This window comes from Panthera uncia (genome assembly GCF_023721935.1).
Source record: "Panthera uncia isolate 11264 chromosome A1 unlocalized genomic scaffold, Puncia_PCG_1.0 HiC_scaffold_17, whole genome shotgun sequence".
NCBI lineage: Eukaryota > Metazoa > Chordata > Mammalia > Carnivora > Felidae > Panthera > Panthera uncia.
The window spans coordinates 94,789,518-94,809,608 of NW_026057577.1; the positions used below are offsets into that span (position 1 = coordinate 94,789,518).

General features: G+C 49.6%; 1 protein-coding gene across 2 annotated transcripts in view; it reads left to right on the forward strand.

Moving 5' to 3' along the window:
• Positions 1-20,091, forward strand: part of SLIT3 (slit guidance ligand 3) — a 593,416-nt gene that overhangs the window by 503,353 nt on the left and 69,972 nt on the right. For both annotated transcript variants that reach the window (XM_049647813.1, XM_049647814.1), the window contains exons 13-16: positions 3,238-3,381; positions 4,535-4,698; positions 14,639-14,789; positions 15,757-15,831. In XM_049647813.1, coding sequence (XP_049503770.1) covers positions 3,238-3,381; positions 4,535-4,698; positions 14,639-14,789; positions 15,757-15,831 — 534 coding nt within the window. The remainder of the gene's footprint in view (positions 1-3,237; positions 3,382-4,534; positions 4,699-14,638; positions 14,790-15,756; positions 15,832-20,091) is intronic.

The following is a 20,091-nucleotide window of genomic DNA, read 5'->3' on the forward strand; positions in this document are numbered from 1 at the left end:
ATGTACCAGGTAGCTCAGGGATCCTTTCGTGGAAGACAGATGGAGTTGAGTAGCTGCCAGCCTTCCTCCCAAAGGAGAGAGGACAGAAGGACGGGCTGTTAGATCTTGCCGGTGCTAGGGATCAGTGAGGCTGTCCTCAGCATCTAAATCGGGATAAGCAGCTTAATTTTATCTCTCCCTGCACCTACATGTCTTGCCTTAGGGAGCCAAGCATCCTGGGAGGGAGGGAGTGACCAAGAGACTGTGCCCTTTTGTATTTCCGCTTGCTCCCTGCTTCATGCACTCTGCACCTCATGCTGTCTTTGCCTAGTAATTCCGCCAGCCTGGGGTGTTTTGATGCCTTCCATCTTTGAGATAACACCCCATGCTAAGACATCTAGAAGTAGGGAACAAGGAAAAGCATTTGGATCAGAAAAAGAAGCCTCAGTAGTTCTGATGAGTGAGGAGGGTTGCCCCCAGGAGCATGCAGATTGGCTGCCCTTTCAAGGCAGGTCAGAGTTACCACTGCTTTCTCCCTGGGGGTTCCCTCTTTGTCCAGGGTCTAGCGTTCCCCAGAACTGCAGCTGGGCTCTTTAATCTGCACTAGGGTCTCAGGTATGAGTGCCCACTCAGGCAAGACAGGCGAAGAAGCTGGTGAAAGTCATCGCTAGGGAAGAGTGAGGACTGTGGCAAACAGGGAGCATGGGTCCTATCGAAAGGGGACAGCCACCCCATAGCTGCCTCCAGTGGACTCCATGTTGCTAGAATTTCTGAAATTTTTTTTCAAGAGGAAATAGAAATCTGGCATGTGTGTGTGTGTGTGTGTGTGAGAGAGAGAGAGAGAGAGAGGGAGGGAGGCAGGGAGAGGGAGAGAAATTTCCCAATTTTAAAACACTGGGAGGGTGAATGAACAGAGCATGTGGGATGTCACAATATATTGCAGGGAAGATTCTTTCTTCAGGGCATCAGATTGGTACCTCTGACTTGGTCTCTTTACTGAATTGTTCAGTATTTCCTAGCAAAGGGATCCCCTCTTAAGGCCCTGAATATCAAGGTTTGGAATAAATCATTTACCATGCACTTTATTTTCCTTTGTAAACAAGCACACCAAACACCCGTGTGTGAAGGGTCCATTCCTGCCCCATGGGTGCTTAGCCCTGCTGGGTCCCTCCGACTTTTCTCCCTGTTTCTTTGCTCCTTGGTGTCCTCCTTGGAATGTCCCCAGAATGGATTGACCTTGACTAAAATGCAATCTATAAAGCACAGGACATTCTTGGGGGGGAATGCCACCGGGGGATAGACAGATGGGTGGGGTATATAAGGTGTTCATAAAGAAAAAAGTGCACCCTCCAGAGACATCAGTTCTCGTAACTACCTCCAGCATGTTCCCTGGAAACACATGCAACCTTGACCAAGCCACCACATTCTCAGACTCAGTTCTGTCACCTAAACTTGGGAGGCTGGCTGTACCCATCTGCCTAGGTTACCGTGAGAACAATTGGATGTCAGGAAAGCACTTTGGAAAACAACAAGAGTATTCTAGCTTTTCTCTACTGCAAGGCAGGAGGACATCTGTGTGAACCCTTGGGAGCCTGCCCATTATTAGCCAGATTAAACACGCAGCTCTTGTACTTGTCACTGCCACAGCTGCCTGCCTGCACGCAGGCTGCAGGGGCCCCACTGGGAGGACGGGCCTCCAGCAAGGGAGAGGTGCTATAGAAGGCTGAGCTCCCAGGGGCAACCCCCCATCACCAACTCAAGTCCCCTAGACCCTGGCATCAGAGCCTGTGGAGGCCAGCCCGTATGAGTCTCCTGGGCCACTCTCCACGAGAGAAGCTCTGAGCCAGCCTTGAAAGAGAAATGTTAAAAATTTAACATTTTTATTGGTTCGTCTAGTTTTCCTCTCCCCTACGTTTATTGACGAGGGAATGAGAAATGATTTTATACTAGTTAAGAGGGTACAAACAGTTGGTCTAGGATCATAAAGGAAATTCTCAGGACTCAGATTCGCTTGACTTGCCAGCCCCATGCTGGAGAACTCTTCTATAACCCTCATGGCATCACCTACGCTGGACCAGAGTTTCACCCGAAAGGCAGCTTCTTTTGATGCTATTTTTTTTTTTTTTTTTTTTTTTTTTGGTGGAGGGAGGGGTATGCAGATCTAAAACCAGGGAAGACAGGTGCCACCTTAGAGTGTGGTCCCCTGGAGTTGTGTACAGGGTTGGGTATATTTCGTAATAAATGCTTGTTGCTGAGCACCAAGAATAAAGGGAATGAAGTGATGTCATCTGTGACATCAGGGCTTACAGTCATCATAGGTGGGAGGCCAGTGGTAAACAAGGACAAACACCCTGTGATCACAAATGGAGAGAAGTACTATGAAGAAAATAAACTGGAGCTAGGAGAGACAGTCATGGGGGGCTGGGGGTCTTGCTGTAGGTGAGGGGATCAGGGCAGGCCTTTCTAAGGAGGTGACATTAAGCTGATATGTGGGGGAGGAGAAGGAACCACCTTATGAAAGGTGGTAAAGAACGTGTTCAAAGGACCTGGGCCAAAATGCTTATGGGGGCGTTTGAGGAACGAAGTGTAGTGAGCAGGGATGCATGGAGGAGGGGCAAGGGGTAGAACTTGGGTCACAAGGGGCTCCATCCATGTTGCGTGTGTGGGAACACGTGCATGTGTGTCAGAGAGAGAGAATGTGTATGTGCACACACCCATGCTTGCCGGTGGATGTATCTTTTCCCGGGAGGATTGGATGACCTATAACTTCCATCACATTTCCAATGGGATCAGTGATTTCACAGAACTCAAGAAGACTTCTGAATCAAAATTGCCCTTCGTCAGTCAACTAAAGCTTTGAAGCAGTTGTGCCAAATGAATTTTTTTTCCCCAATTCCTGGAAGCTCTGTGTTCTAAAGCAGAAAGTCAAGCATGTGTGCTGCCATTTCCAGGCTTGCTCTGAGGGCCTGGGTACCAGGGAAGGCTGCGGGGGATTTCAGTATGTGGCCCAGTATCCTCGGTAGCTGGTGTACAAGTGCCTGGACATGTTTGGAGTTTTGGTGGCCGCGGGAATGCAAGAACCCCCTCGCCCGCCCCCCCCCCCCCACACACACACTAGTGGCAGGGGCCCATGGCTCTCAGGAGAGCATTAGGCTGTCTCTGGAGGAGAGCTCTGAAGCCTGTCTCCTGCATGTGCAGCCCTTGCTCCGTGGGTGACTCCCAGGATCAGTGAGTCACTGGCCTCTCTTGTGCTTGCAGCCTCCTCAATGCCAACAAGATCAACTGCCTGCGAGTGAACACGTTTCAGGACCTGCAGAACCTCAATCTGCTCTCCCTGTATGACAACAAGCTGCAGACCATCAGCAAGGGACTCTTTGCCCCTCTGCAGGCCATCCAGACCCTGTGAGTATGCCCCCTCAAATGCCAGCACACGCGCAGGCAGCCAGTGACCCCAAACACCCAGGCACAGACAGCCCCCAAAACGAAGGCTAGGTGAGCATGTCCCAGAGCATGTCTGGAGACTGCGGTGAGAATGGCTGTAAGCTCACCTGTACTGAGCACCCACCCAGTGCTCGACACTTCGCTGAGCACTTTCCCCGTGTTCAAACCTTTAGATCTCACAGCAACCCTGTGAGGTAGGTGTTGTGAGGATCCCTCATTTCTAGGTGAGCAAACCAAGGCGCAGAGAGGTTAAGTAACTTACTCAAAGTTGCACAGCTAGTAAGAAGCAGGATTCGAACAGGCTCCCCTGCTCGCTTAACCACTGTACTCTGAGCAGGCCCCATCTCTGCTAATAGCCCGATCCTCCCCACCAACACCCCGCACCACCCTGCAAAATCAAGCCTCTGCTACGGGCACTCGGAATTTTTCACCTTCCCTTCAGGAAGCACTTCCTCACTGCAGAGGATCATAAATAACTCCGTTAGATAAATAACACCTGAGGACAGATCTCAGCCCATCCCAGGCCTGACCATGAACCTGGGGCTTCTGGATGCCTTCTAAGTCACCTGGCACTTACTGCCCCTAGCCAGAGACAGGCGCCGATAAAGAGCTGAGAACAGCTGCTGCGTGTTGAACACTGACTATGCGCTGAGCGCTGTGCTGGCCCTGTGGAGTTTTCTTATAAGCCGGGCAGAGCCGGACCCACGGTGCTGCCCTGGTGATGATGAGGGTAACAGCAATACCCACTGCTGTATGTGGAACACCCACCATGTGCCAGTCACCCTGCCAGCTGCTTTATGTGCCTGGCGTTGCTGAGCTTAGAGAAATAAAATCCAGGCTACTGTAAGCACAAACCCTGAGCCTGTGACTTTGCCCATCACAGCTGGTGTGGGTCAGAATCGAGGTGAGTGGTGGGTCCTGCCCCAAGTCAGGAGAGCAAGGAGATGACACCAGCTGATGCCAGCCGCACCTGTGACCCTCTCTGGCACATAGCAGGCCTCAGGCCCCACCCACTCTGCGTTCTGCCCGATGAGGAGGGGCCCAGTGCCAGGCACGGTGGCGGTGGAGAGTGGCACCCCGGGTCACTCCTGATCAATTCTCATCCCTCTCGCAGCCACTTAGCCCAAAACCCATTTGTGTGCGACTGCCACTTGAAGTGGCTGGCCGATTACCTGCAGGACAACCCCATCGAGACGAGCGGGGCCCGCTGCAGCAGCCCGCGCCGGCTGGCCAACAAACGCATCAGCCAGATCAAGAGCAAGAAGTTCCGCTGCTCAGGTAATCAGGTTACGGGGCTGGGCCCCACCTTCCGACTCAGTACTGCAGCCCCAGAGAGGCCAGTAATCCAATCTGGAGGACAGCGAGCGCTGTAATGGCTCCTAGGGAGCATCTTTGCAAATTAAATTGGGGAAATTCAGTTAGTCCTGCAGAAAACCAATTACCTTATGGATTTAAAATAAAACACACACACACACACACACACACACACACACACATAATAAAAGCATGGGGTGGGGCGGGGGGTGGTGCACAATTTCAGGAGAGACAGAACCCAGGTGGCAGCCTATCTCCAGGGTCAGGTGGAAGCTAGGGGAGGGGCAGCCTTTACACACGTGCCTTTTAGAGGCTGCGATTTATTTTCTTTGAGTCTCCAAAGCATGCTCCCCAAGTGGCAGATAGGGAAAGAAATGTGTCCCAGGCCAGGCTGCAAGGAGCATGTAATGTTGGGAGGCTCCCATCCCCTCTAAGACCGCCTTTGGTACAGCCCTCAGACCACAGTTTGTTACAGACTTCACAGACATTTTAGCTAGCTGTCTCCTCCACCCTAGACTGGTATAGTCTGTTCATGGAGAAAACAGCAAAGAGTTGTGCTCTCTAGGAAAGCAAAGCCTCACTTTCCAGTTTCCAAGCTCTTTCTGGAATCCTTCCTCCCTACTGCACCCAGGAAAGACACTGGGGTGAATGCCAGAGGGGTTCTCAGGTCATCTTGAAAAGACAAGTAACTGTCCTTGACCTGATAGCTAGATAAACAGGCAGTTAAAAATGGCAAGCATTTGTGCCATTTGCTACTGGAAAAAAATCACCACACTGCCTTGTGCTCCCAATGGTGAGAGATTGATAGTATAATGTGCTGAGATGGGTTGGTGCCAACCATCACAATCTGTGTGTCAGAAAGAGCCCTTCTTCTCCCCTGCCCAAGAGCATCTTATGTAAGCGACTTCTCCCAGGGAGAATGACAGCATGGTCACTGGTCGCTGGGAGAAGACCAGCAGACAGACTTCTGCTCCTTTCATGTTGTTCTTGGCCTCTAAGTCAAATCCTTTAGTCCACGTCTCCAGAGTGATAAACTTTAGCTATTTTATCTTCTTCAATAGAACCTAATACCTCGAGAGGGCTTGGAGATACCACAGGGACTTTGTGGCAAAATGAGGCGTTGGTCCCAATTTGTCTGCCTCAGAATAACAATGTCAGTTTCTTGTGATGAACTCTGTGCTGAATGCATCTAGTTTGACTTGGTTCTTCCACTAGTCCTGTGAGATCACCTGGAGGAGTCCTCATTCTGCAGCTGAGGGAGCCAGGGACTCAGAGGTAAAGGGCACCCCATGGTCACAGCAAGCAAACAGTGGAGGCAGCCCCCAGGTCTGGCTCACTCCTCGACACCATGCAGCATGTAGGAGAGAAGGAGCATTGGGAAAACAGTACAACTGCTTGGATGACTCTCTTCCTAGTCTATGGTCCTACCCCCACTCCCCAAAACTCTTTCCTTAAGTTCCTTCTTGGGCCAGCAGCATCTCTGGGAGGGAAACCCTCTCCCAGCCCTGGAGTGTCACCTGAGGCACAACCATCCTTCCTCAGGGCCTTTCTCATAATGCACACCTCTTCTTCCCTCTGTCCCCTCTGTTCCTATCCAAGTCTGGGGGTGGGGGGAGCTGACTTAATTAGCTGTAACAAGCAGTTGTGCCCCAGAAGAGGGGGCGATAAGAAGCAGGGGAAGGCAGAGTGCCATCTCCCAGCCCCAACCCCTCAGGCTCATAGGGGACCTATCAGGATCTCAAGGATTCGTGTTGATGCCAAGACCATGGGGCCACACAAAACAGGAGGGGGATCGGCCCAGGGTCTGAGGATGGCATCTCCCAGAGACGAAATCTTGGCAGGTGCCTAGGAATGACTGTGGGCTGGGACTAGGGGTGGCAGGATGAGGGTACAGATGGAATGAAGTAGGAGAAAGAAAATAGCAAGCTGACCTAGGGGACAGTAACACATAGTTCTCTTGCTGTGCCACTACCTGCCTACCTTTGCATGGGAGAGATCCTGGCTGCTTTTCCTACGGAGGGCAGGAGTGCTTGGAAATTTTAAAAAGAAACAGAAGCACAGGGTTCTTGGATTGACCCTGTCTAAAAGATTTTTTTTTAAATCAATACTAAGCAGATTATTCCTGTAAAGGTAGGGAACGTCAGAGCTGATGCCTGACAGATAGCATTCTATGTGCTATTATTTCATGTAGCTGCAGAGAAGAGAGGTAGAGAGACCTACTGGTGAGTATCAAAGGCCTTGGATTTGACAGACACTGGGGCCCAGGCCCGCCTTGGCTTTAGGGGATACAGAAGCCATAGGTCTAAAGCTTTGTGTTTCCAGGAAGCTCCAGAAGGAGGGTCAGGTGATGCGTACTGGAGTTGACAGATAATAACTCTGCATTTTACTTTCCCCTAAAAGCACCCCCATTGCAAAGACAGCTGATGTAATTAGAAGCCAATTTGAGGGCTGCTCCTGCAATGCATAAAGCCCCTCCTTAGGCAGGGCGTCTGGTTCCCAGCTGCCCTGTGTCTGCCTCTATCAGCTGCATCCGCCGCCCTGGGCAGCAGTATCTGGTTAGAGGTGAATGCTGCCAGCTGGGGTAATCTGACCATCAGATTAAGTCCCCCTGAAAAGCCGCCGTCTGGCTGCCTGGGACCCTGAGCCCATCCTCAGGGGAGCACTTGGCAGTTGGAAGATATCTTCCATCACACCTCCTTCCTTTGTGTGTAGCGATCTGTTGTCAAGAAGAAATTCATGGTGAAAAGTACAGAGGGTGATGACACAATATGAGAAAAGATGGCCAATAGCAAGATACTGCTCAGGGCATCACAGAGTTTTAGAGAACTCAGAATTCACACAGTCCCTGCTAGAAATGAAGAAATTGAGGCCTACACAGCAGGAAAGTATTGTCTGAGGTTATAGAGTAGGATTTTCAAGATGAGATCTGAAACCCAGGACATTCAATGTGCTGTGAAGATTTTCTCTCTTGTCCCTCCTTTTTGTTGTTGTTGAGGGAAATCAAGGAGAAGGGTTAAAGGCTTGGGGTCAGGGGCACGAAAGGCATGGATTTTTCCTGCTCTGGTACCAAGGCCCTGATCCAACTTGAATGTGAAATCCCAACAACCAGGGTGTTACAGAGCCCTGCATGTCCAGACATCAGAGCAGAGTTGAGACTAGAGTACAATGGCCACTCTAGCTGGTCAGATGGGAGGGCTTTGAAAGAGGTCAGACCTGGGGCTGTGGAGTGACCTTCACTCAGTGGTCAACCATTGCAGATAACCTATGCACTGTCAAGATGCTGTGACCATCTCGCCCCAAAAACACATTGTAGGGGAACAGTGACTCCGTTCCTCTTGTCAGAGGCCAAGAGCAGGGAGGATCCCAGTCACCTGGCCCTGACTTCTGGTCTGTTCAAGAAGTACATATCTCCTCCCAGTGGCTTGGGAGGAAGTTCATAAAAACTGTCGCTGATCTATTGCAGATAGGGACATGGAGTCTGGATGCCCTCACCTGGGCCCATGGCACCCAGAAAGTTTGGTTGTTGGTCCCTCCACCCACTGCCATGATTCACAACCATGGAGGAAATCTGCAATCAGGAAGGACCCTAGAATCTGGTGTCTTCCCCCTTTCCTTCCTTCTCTTAGTCTGAAAGAGACTACTCATCGTGATGGGAACTGGTCACTGTTCTCAGACAGTTGTGACTGTAGGTTTCCCAGTCCCAAACGCAGGGCTCCATTGGCTTTCCCATCTTTCTCCTTGGCTAGGGACGTGTATTTTCTTTTGATACCGTACCCCCCCCCCCGCCTTCTCCATTACATGTTGAGTCATCTGGAATGAATGTCTGTCAGCCAGAGGGTTTCTGGGGGTCCTTGAAGGATACTGAGGAGATTTCTGAGGTATGGAATATGAAAGGGGCTTTTTCCTAAAGAAGAGCATTGCAGCTTCGTTAGGCCACTGGGAGTTGTGGCTTGTCTCTTCATGCAAGGGGCTGGGGGGACAGACTGTTATGGATCCACTGTGCTGTGGGGATGGGCCCCAGGATGCAGAGTGTGCAGAAGCTGCTTCTGCTAAGTGTGATGTCTTGGCAGATCAGTGGTACGATCGAGCTGGATTTAGAGGTTCTGTTCAGGCCCATGATATGACCGGAGACATCTGCAGTCATAACCCATCGTGCCCTGATTCTCCTGAGCAGGGGTGTCTAGTAGTCTCCCACCCGATCTCCTCCCTTTCCCCTGTGACTGCCCCAGGGCGGGGTCCAAGGGCGGTGGGGCTCCTGTCTTCAGAAGTGTTCCTGTGGAACCCTGCTCCTGGTACTAATCACGCTCCGTGGGGGCCTGCTCCGGCTTCCGCTTCTCCACGCTGCTTCCTCTGAGCGCTCCTGTCCTCTCTCTGACGCTGCTTCCTGACCTTGATTCTGACCAGTCGCCGCGGGGCTTTCCTTTGTGCTTGATCTAACCATGTGGTGGAACGATGGAAACGGAACATGGTTCTGTCAAGCACCGCGGAAAGCTCCGCGCTCTCCTGCAGCATGGCCCGCCGCCACCACCGCCGGACACCTCTTCTCTGCTCTGGAGCACCGCAGCCCGCCATCTGCCAGACCCACCTCTCCTGGTCTAGCCTCACGGAGGGCGGGGGGCGGGAGCCTCGGAGGATCCGCAAAGACCTCCACCTCCAGGTAGCGGATTCGGGCTGAAATGGGTTTGGAGGAGCACACTGGGGACAAGCTAAGATCTAGAACCACATCTCCTGCCCCAGATAGAGTCATCACCCCCTCCCCCAGGCTACTCTGGATGCCGGCCAAGGGGTAAAGTAGCTAGGCTGAAGCTCAGAAACCACTGTTTTTCTTCTGTTCAAAGAGAACAGGTACACCCAAGGCCTGTGCCCCATCATTTCATGGAAAAGTCCCAGTGCAAGGTCATCTTCCCAAGTGGTAGCTAACCCAAAGGTCATACTGCTTTGTGACCTACTCCCTCTCCTCTATCTTTACCAGAAGCATCGGGGATAAATGTGAGCATGAGAATTAGTGAGAGTGGCATGAGTCTGAGACTTTGGATTTAACTCGCACCTCCTCCTGGACCCAACCCCCACTCCTCATGAGTACATTGGCCCTGGTCCCCATGTAGCCTAAAGTCCAGGCTGTTGCCTTGACCTTCCGGGAACAGTTAACATGTGGCCCAAGAGCTGGGCTCCTCACGTGGAGCTAGTCCAGTGCCACATGAGGGCTGTGCAGAGATCTGCTATCTCTGATAATCAAGAGAGGGATCTTGGCAACCCCCATTCTGTTTGTTTCTTAAGTAAATCCTAGGCTCAGTGTAACTAGAAGATTGTGGTTTTGGTTCATGCCATGAAGTCTGTGTCCCACCCCAGATGAGAGAAAGCCATGCTGGGAACCAAATCCTGGCATAGGCCTGGAAGCCAGCTCTGGCCTCTCATGGTAACATGTGACTTGACTGTCTCCTCTCCCTCAGGTCACCCCTCAGAGCCAGGGCCCAGCTGTTGCTGAGTAACAGAGTCCTGTTGGCCTTTCTGGATGCTTTTACCATTTACTGAGTGCTTACTCTAGGTCAGGTGCTGAACTATTTCGATCATTACCTTGTTTTAATTTTTACAACAACCTTATAAGTCCCATTTCACAGATGAGGATATCAAGTCAGAGAGGTTAACTAACTTGCCCAGGCTCAGATGGCTGCTCTTTCCAACTATAATACTCACCCTTCCTAGCTACAGACAGTCTCATCGCCTTGAATTAGAAAATGAAAAAGAATGATAAGATTGACTTGAATCGATAGGGAGTTGAAAAACATTTTAACACTCCCCCTCAAGCTTGCTTCTGTTAATGGAAAAAAAGTTGAGTAAGCACGTGAGCAAGCAGTGCTGTTTGAATGGCTCCTCCCTCCAGCATGGATATACCAAGATCCATTTGGTACACAACAAATCCCTGAGCCTGGAGCAGTCCCCTATCCTGAAGAGAGGGGGCATCCTGAGTGCCTTGGCACTGCCCCCACCATGACAGGGGCCAGGCCTCTGGTCCACAATGGCACCTTCACGGGCACCTCCCTGGTTCTGCAGCAGCAGGCTTGGGACCAGGCAGTGCCCAGATGCAGGCCATGGGCATTTCCCTCTGGTTTCAGGCAGATGGCTGCATTCATAATAGACTGTGATGGGGATAGCTTACGAGGACAGCTGTCTGCCCAACTGATCACCAAACTCCTGGTAAAACAGTTGACATTTTCTAGTCACTGGTATCTAGTCCCCTAGCCTTTGCCCATGAGTGGATAACTGTGTGCCTGGCAATGTTCTCTTGATTCCATTTCTTACTTACGACCTTTGCTTGTCCACGTGGCTCTCTCTTCAAGCTGACGATCTCCACCCCCCCCCAATTCCTCTTTCTGCTCCTTTCCTCCTTTCATCCCACCCACGTTAGGGATATTGGAGGTAGAAGAGGAGAGCTCTGGACACACGTGCATTGGCAGGGCCATGGTCATCAGATAACAGTGAATCTGTGACTTTCATTCAACAAACTGGTTGCCCAAAGAATGACACAAATCCAGACCGCTAAGGACAGCAGCCATCCTGGGCCCAGCACTGGCCTCTGCAGCCAAGCCCATCCACAGAGTGGGAGCTGTGGCTCCCTACCTGCCCCAATCCCATGACCATCCAGATGTTAAATACATGCTGTCCTGGGAAGTGGCCACAGGGCAGGGATTCGTAATAAAATCGCATTGCTATGGATTTCCACCCCCTGGTCTATTAAAGCTCTCTGTGATCATGTACCAAGTGTCGTTGTTCTGAGCTGCCCGTGTAGAGGGAGGAGGGCTACAGGGGCAGGAGCAGGCGAAATGCCAGATGACATCAGCTCTCCCATGACCCATTTCAGCCGGGGTTTTGTTTTATGGTCCTTCTTCAAGTCCTCCGAGATCTCTGCTGTCTGAACTCTCCCCAAAGAAAAGAAGCAGCGGCCTCTTCAGTTACTCCCCTCCTCCTAAGTATTTCTGGCAGTGACAAATATGCATTGAGATTGAAATTGACTTTTAAAGCTCTGGAAAAGTTAAAAATACTTTTGGGTAGTTATGAGCATTAGGCATAACAAATGGCTCCGAGAAACCCAGGGTAGTTTCGGTAATGAAATATGAAGTGATGGGGTGGCATTTCAGGCTGGCTCTGACTGGGGAAGGAACTCTTTGGGTTACGTGCAAACGCCGTTATTAACATTTCTGGCTGCCACTCAAATAAAATATCACACTCTGACCCCCTCATTACTACAAACCAGGGCAATAACAAAAACAGCAGGGGGGGATGCTGGAAAGAACATATTAGTCCATTGAATCTAATTGCAAAATCATTTCATTAAAATGGGTCAGCGGTTCCATCGCAGAGGTCCACCAGTTATAATCTAACTATACTACAGAGAGCGATTCCTGCTAACTACAGACGCTCTCACCTTGATTAAAACGAAAACGCATTTAATCGGCGGCAGTCCCCGGCCACAGCCCAGCCAGGGTACATCTTCAAGCTCATCGTGTTGAAGAGCAGCACACTGTGCTCCCTCCTGTCTTTCAGAGGCATTTGATCAGTGCCCAGGGTTCCTCCACTTTGCAGGGATTCCATTGTAGACACCTTCTGAAAGAAAAATATATGCATATGTCCAAAATGCCCCTTCACGCCGTCATCATGTAGAACCACTGGCAGGGAGCAAGAGAAGATTGTCATTTAGCAGGGTTTGCAAGATGAAATTCATCCAGGACACAGCATGCTGATGTGTCTGGAGGAAGATGGCCCAGGTCAGAGTTATTCAGTGGGAGAGATGCTGGCAAGCCAAGGGCAAGAGATTTGCATAATGCATTGGATTAGGAAGCAGCCCAAATAACTGCGGGGATACGTGCACAGATTGTGCTCACACAAGCCTGGGAGTGGAAGGGTGGGATGAAGGAGGGGGACAAGGAGGGAGCAGAGGGAAAGGTCCAGGCCTCTGATCCTCTGTCTTAAGTAGAAGACACTTCAGAATCAGAGACTTCATTCCCAGTCAGGAATTGGCATAGGTTGATAAGGTGAGGGGGAAGAAACCAAGAGCATGGAAGATGTCTGCTTCCTGCCTCCCATAGCCCTCTGCAGGAAAATGCCAATCAATCTACCTCTGCCAAGTTGGACTCTGTGATCAGTTCTAGAAGGACTGGAATAAAGGTTTTGTCAAAATGCACATCTGCAGGAAACCATAGTATTAATCACACAAGCCTTGGCTTCAGCCTGACTGGGTTCATCCCTCTGTCATATATCAATTGACCTGAGAGCCTCAGTTTTCTCCTCTATAAAATGGAGTCACAATGATCTCGAGAGTGTTGCAGGGATCAAATGGGTGAGCCCATTTGAAGTTTGATGAATAGTGCCTCGTTCATGGTCTGTGCTCCATAAATGTCAGCTATTATCACTAGCTACACTGATATTTTAATGGCCTCTGATATGCCAAATATTCCACTAAGTTCTTGAAAACAATTGTAGTAGAATCATAAATATTTATACGATTCTTTACCCTTCCCCAGAGACTCTTCACTGCCTCACTCTTCCTTGCATTTTCATGACCACCCCTGTGAGATAGGGGCAAATACTAGATTCCCATTTTACATGTGGACAGACTGAGGCTAGTGAGTGCCAGAGCCTGGACAAACCCACTACTGCTAAAACTTCTGAGCTGCTAGTGCCCCACGTTGCCCCTAATGCAGATAAGATCACCAAGGTCTGTCTCAACCAGTTAAGCACTCCAGTGATGTCCATGTTCTCTGAAACACTTTCAGAAATACTTACAGGACAACTGATGTGCTAACGGCACATCCTGTTTACACCTCGGGCAAACATGGACCAAGCCCACGTTTTGTACCTAGCATGGTGCTAATGAAACGTTGGCCCCTGCCAACTAGCTGGTGGCTGGTAGGAGAGCCAGGGTTTCCCCAGTCACCTCCGCTGTGATTGCTGGTCTCACGAAGTTTGCCCAGGTACCAAGCAAGGGAGTATTTCCAATCAATAAAGCAATACCCCTGGACATCTTGTGAGACATCACTTATTGATACTGTTGCCATTACTGTGTGACCTCAGGAGAAAGTCAATGTCAAAAAAATAAATCTTAGTTCCAGCTAAGAACTGGCCTTTCACTGTGGTTGAACAGAGCTTATTCTCAAAAGATCGGGCAAATCATTCGGACCCTCACAAGAGCTGTGCTTGTCTTGACAGTTTTTAAATGTTAATTTATTACTACTGTGTTTTTAAAGAGGATCATCAGGCAACTCTGAGCCAAATTCCCGAGCGTTAGGGCAGTGGGCTTCAAATCCCAAGGTCCCCAACCCTCGTTATTGTTTTCAATGCTGAAGTCTAGTGTCAACAGTCATTGACCACCATATGCTGGGCCTCCTTTATTGTTTCCTTACTTGCTTGAAGATAACTGAGTGTGAACCCCCCTCTCTTACCTCATCCTCGCCCTGACAGCCCTCATCAAAACCCCATCAGAATCTCTTCATTTGGACTTTTCATGGACATTTAGACAGTCCACAGATGATGGGCATCATGGACTAAGTACTCTCCACCCCAAATTATAGGACAAATTCTGCACACATGCACCTAAGAGCATTTCTCTGAGGAGAGCATAAGTTTGCATCAGCTTCTCAAAAAGGTCCGTGACCCACCAAAGCTTAAGAGCCCACAGAGCTTGAGCCTGGTTTCCCAGAGGACTGAAATCATGAATGACAAAGACTAAATGGAAAGTGGGGATCTGGGGTAGACAGGGCACCAGCAAGGTGGCCACGCATGAAGGCAATGCTGTCACTGGGCCCTCCCCACCACCCCCCCCCATGTGCCTCCCCATCCCCCTGCCAACAACCTCAGCTGGGCCGGGAGCCCCGGTGGTCCTGACGCCCCCCTCTTTGGCCCCGCCTAGGCTCAGAGGATTACCGCAGCAGGTTCAGCAGCGAGTGCTTCATGGACCTTGTGTGCCCCGAGAAGTGCCGCTGTGAGGGCACCATTGTGGACTGCTCCAACCAGAAGCTGGCCCGCATCCCAAGCCACCTCCCTGAATACGTCACTGATCTGTAAGTACTACCTGGTCTGGAACTCCCTACATGTCCCCACACCCCATCACCCTGAGCCAACCCAAGCAGGGTCCTCTGGAGGCAGCCCCCTCCCGGCTCAGTCACATGGGCACTCCATGGCTGTCCTCTGCATCCTTGGCACAGGATAGACACCTAGGCATCCCCTCCCCGCTCCCCAGGAATAGCTTCCTCAAACATAAAGACAGTCCATTCGTTATACAAATATTTTCTGAACACCCTCCGTGAGCCAGGCACTGTGCTAGGCCCATCAGCCTCCACAATGAACAAAGCAGATGGTCCCCCCAGGTCCTTACTAAGCTTACAATATAATAGAAAGATGGCTATAATTAATTGTCAAAAGTGAGAAAACACTAAAATGATTAGATCTATCTGAGCCTCCAATTATCCATGCTAATAAAAGGATGTGTTGGTTGGTCCACAAATGGAAGAGCTAAAAAGCTACAGCATGGTCGGGGTGAGGGCACAGCATGTGTGGAACCAACACACCTGGGTCTGAGTCTGGTCTTCTCCGAGTTTCCTCACATCAAGCATGTTGCTTCTCAGGTCTGAGCGTCCGATTCTTAGCTATAAAATAGAAGTGATGGTGCCTACCTCCTAGGGGGGTTAAGAGGATCAAGTAAGAGAATGCAAAGCACAGAATTCATATTGAACCATGCATGGCACGGGCAAACCCGGCATAAATGATGGTGGTCTTCATTATTAGTGTTGTTAGTGTGAGGGTTCTCTTTGACTTTACACATCCCAGGGGCACACAGTGAGGCAGCACCTTTCAGCCCCTCCTTCTCTCTGACTTTCCCCAGCTCCGCTGACCTCAGCTGAGTGTGAGGTCCTGGTGGCAATTCAGCTCAAGCCATGGGGGTGCTGTGGGAGGGTCCCATGGAGGGCAGCAAAGGAGGCGCCCCATCCTCAGCTACCCCACTACCTTGTCTGCTTATTTCCCATGCAGGCGACTGAATGACAATGACATATCTGTCCTAGAGGCCACTGGGATCTTCAAGAAGTTGCCCAGCCTGCGGAAAATGTAAGTCAGCCTCGGGAACTTAGCAGCAGCCTCCAGGCCCTGGCCAGGGTCTGTCCTGCAGACTAGAGCCGTGTGCCAAGGCATTGGTGGCCCCCTCACCTCTGCTCCAGCCCTTCTCAGCCTCCTCCTGACCCCACACTGGACATGTATTTAGAAGTAGGACAGGAAGGCATAGCCATACAGAGACAGACCAAAATGAAACTTCACTGTTTTTACATTGTCAGTTATTCTGCAGATCATGCATTCTACAGCATCCTGAAGTCTCCAGGTCCCCTCTGTTCATCCTGATCCCCCACACCCAACACCTACCCCAAGGAGTGTTAAGAGGGACTCAGGTAAGGTCCAGCAATGGAACTCAGAGGTCTAGGATGCACATCACTTCATACTTTTTACAAGGTGACAGGTGAAAGGTCTGTTTTTAGATGGCCTCTAGAGGCTTCTGCATCAGACCTTGGAGCAGAAATGCCAGATGTCTTGTATGTTGAGCTGCAGTCTCGGTGTCCCCGGGCCTGAGTGGAGCCTGACCTCAGGCAAAGGGTCCATGTGCTTACGCTGGCTTCTCCAATGCCATGGCTGCCTGTCCTCATAACCCTCTCCCTGCCTGGGAGTTTGGGCCAGACAAGAATAATGTGGCTGAACTAAGGGAGTATTTGTCCTGGGCCAGGGGCCACATTCCCTGCCTCATGCACATCATCTCATGAAGTCCTTATATACCTGCCTGCTGCTGCTTCACACTCCTCTTTGTGTGGCTGAGGAGGCTGTCAGGGCTCAAAGAGGTTTTATGACTTGTCTGAGACCACACAGCCAATAAATGTCAGAGCTGGCACTCATACGTGGGTTCATCTGTCATCGCACTAGTGTGCAGGTGGGCTCGCTTCCCTTCATCCTCCCTTCCCACGTGCCCTAGCAGAGGAACCAGCACCCATGAGGACTCTCTACCATCTAACTCCCTTCTCCTTGGCCTCTCACCCCAGAGTCCACATCTCCTGGCCCCAGAGTTGGGTTTGCCTGTGGAACAAAGGAAATACAATTAAGCCTCATTACTCACAAATCCCATATTTGCTAATTGGCTTACTCACTGAAACTTATTTGTAATCTCAAAATCAATACAGTGCTTTCATACTCATTTGTAGACATGGACGGAACAGCAAAAAACTTTGAGCCCCCTACACGCATGTTCTCAGCTGAAATCAAAAATGGCCACGCATGCTCTGATTTCTCGTTGCAGCTCTCAGACTGTAAATAGGTGTCCTTTTCACAGCATATTTGGTGCCACATCCTTTCGCATGTTTACGCTTTTTGTCAGTGATTTTGCTATTTAAAGGGCCCTAGTTTTAGATCTTTGCATAGTGCTGAAGGGCTATCTAGCCTTCCTAAGCACAAGAAGGCTGTGATGTGCCTTATGGAGAAAATGTGTGTTACATAGCTTTGTTCAGACATGAGTTATAGGGCTGTAGGCTGTGAGTACAATGTAAATAAATCAACAGTGTATATTAAAATAAGGTGTCTTTAAGCAGAAACACATATCAGACAATGTTATGTATTGATCAGCTGATGAAAATGTTGTGACCAGAGACTCACAGGAACCTAACCCTGTATTTCCTCTAGGAGCAATGGTTCAGCATTCCCTAATTCATTTTTCCCTGGTGACTTTATAGAATATAGCCACCATGAATAATGGGAACTGACTGTAACCCTTAATTTTTGTCTTGTTCTTCAGTCTTCCCCCCCCCATCAGTCCCCTGCAGGCAAAGAGGAGAAAGACCTTCCCCTGCCCCGTGCAGTACCCTCCTCCTTCCCTCCCTGCCCACGGCCACCACCTTGCCCATGGCCTGTCAACTGCTCTGTAACTGGGAGCAGCAGCACTCTGAAGGGACAGATGAGAGAGGGACACATGTGGGTCCTGGTGAGGATTGTGGCTGCCTGTGCGTTAAGCTTCAGAGGCCAAGCATAGACATCACCCATCACCTGCAAGGAAATGCCCTTTTGAATTCAAACTTGAGAAAGGTGTGCTTTTTTAAACCTCAAAACAGAAACTTCCATGTATATGGAGATAAGGCAGGTATCAAAATGAGTAAGGCTGGCCAAGTACATATCTGCACAGTAAACAGGATCAAGTAGTATTTGCTTCCATAAAGCAATATTACCCCCACACACACCATGTTCAGTGGAGTTCATGCACTTTGAGTCTATCTTTCATCCTCCCATTTGTAACAGGGATGGGAGAACAGAGAACCATTTCTGTGCACCAAGAAAACAATAGCACAAACACAATGATAAGTGGCAACCAACTCCCAGCATCCACATCCAAGCAACAAGAGAGTGGTGGGGACTGTGGCAAAACACAGACCCAGTTCTCGCCCAAGGAGGCACCGGTTGCTTGGCTTGTCCCAGTATTTGCCTTGCTGGAATGAAGGTCAGGGTTGCCAGATAATCCCTTCAGCAGCCAGAAATCCATGTGTGGGGAAAGAACAGACCTATGTTTCTTCTGAGTTCAGCTCTGTCCCTCTCCTGCTGTGTGACCCTAGGAGTGTCCTTAGCCTTGCTGAGCCTTAGTTATATTATTTACATAATAGGAATAAATCCGCCTTCCTTGTAAGTTATGATGAGGATCAGAAATAAGTATGGGAGCGCCTGGGTGGCTCAGTCAGCTAAGGGGCCATCTCTTGATTTCAGCTCAAGTCATGATCCCAGGGTTCGTGAGATTGAACCCCATGCTCAGCGAGAGCTGAGAATTCCTGCTTGGTATTCTCTCCCCCTTTGCCCCTCCCCCACTGATATTCACTCTCTCTAAAAATAGATAAATAAACATTTTTTAAAAATAAATAGGGATGCCTGGGTGGCTCAGTCGGTTAAGCATTTGACTTGTGTTTTTGGCTCGGGTCATGATCTCGGGGGTTTGTGGGTTTGGGCCCTGCTGTCAGCACAGAGCCTATTTAGGATTCTGTCTCTCCCTCTCTCTGCCTCTCCCCCGCTCACACTGTCTTTGTCTCTCTCAAAATAAAATAAAATAAAATAAAATAAAATAAAATAAAATAAAATAAAATAAATAAAACAGGAGTTGCAAATTCAAATACTTTCAGGACCCAGGAAGTAGCACAAATGTGGAAAGGAGCTGGGTACAGGGCAGTGTTAATAATAACAATAATAATAGCTAGCCATTAATGGTTACTAAACACTGTACTCTGCCCCAGACTGTACTGATACTAATCCATTTAACTCCCACCAAGAGAACCAAAAAAGCTTTGAGATTGTTTCCTTTTACAAATAAGGAAGCTGAAACATAGAAAGCACCTTATCCAAGGTTAAAACTCAAGCAGCAAGGGCATCTGGGTGGCTCAGTCAGTTGAGCATCCAACACTTGATTTCAGCTCGGGTCATGATCTCATGGTTCATGAGATCAAGCCCGTGAGATTGAGCCCTGTGTCTGGTTCTATGCTGACAATGCAGATCCAGCCTGGGATTCTATCTCCCTCTCTCTCTCTGCCCCTCCCCCCCCCCTGCTAGTGCTCTCTTTCAAATAAACATTTAAAAACAAAAACAAAAACTGAAGCTGCAACACCAGCAGTGGTAACAGTGGGGAATGCATGCATCTCTGAAGGCAGTAAATGCATGTGTGCACATGTATGTGTGCATAAATGCATATGCATAGTGCTAGCCAACCAAGCAAATGACCCATGGAGCAGATCTGGTCCCAAAGACCACCGGCTACAACCAGTTATTTAAAATAACGTGACGGCAACTCTTTTTGTTAAGGCCCTTAAACTGGGACCCATCACCATCCCTATATCCCCGTAGAGGTTGTGGCTCTCAACTGGATCAGAGTAAGGTTAAAGCCAGCAGTGCCTGTGCCCAAGTCGGCTAAGCTTCCCTAAGGACTGTGGGGTTACACTCTCAACCTGACCCTGACAGGGCACAGGGGCCAAGGAGAAGGAACATAAAATCAGGTGTTTAAGCTCCATGGTGTGTGCCTTTCCAAACTCTGTCTGAAGCTCTGTGCTTTTACCTGTCCTGTTAGAATCATGAGATCTCCATGAGTATCATACACATGTACTAAGTATACCAAAAAGAAAAAAAAATGTATAAGCCATTACCCAAAAGGTTTATTAGTACTGTGATAATTCAAAGTGACTCTTCAAATGAAGGAAGTCACATGGACTACAGTCCTCAGGCAGACTTCTATGTCAGTCCTTATTGTGAAGGAGAATCTCAGCCACAGGCTAATGCCCAGCAGCCCTCTAGCCTAAATCAGGTATACAC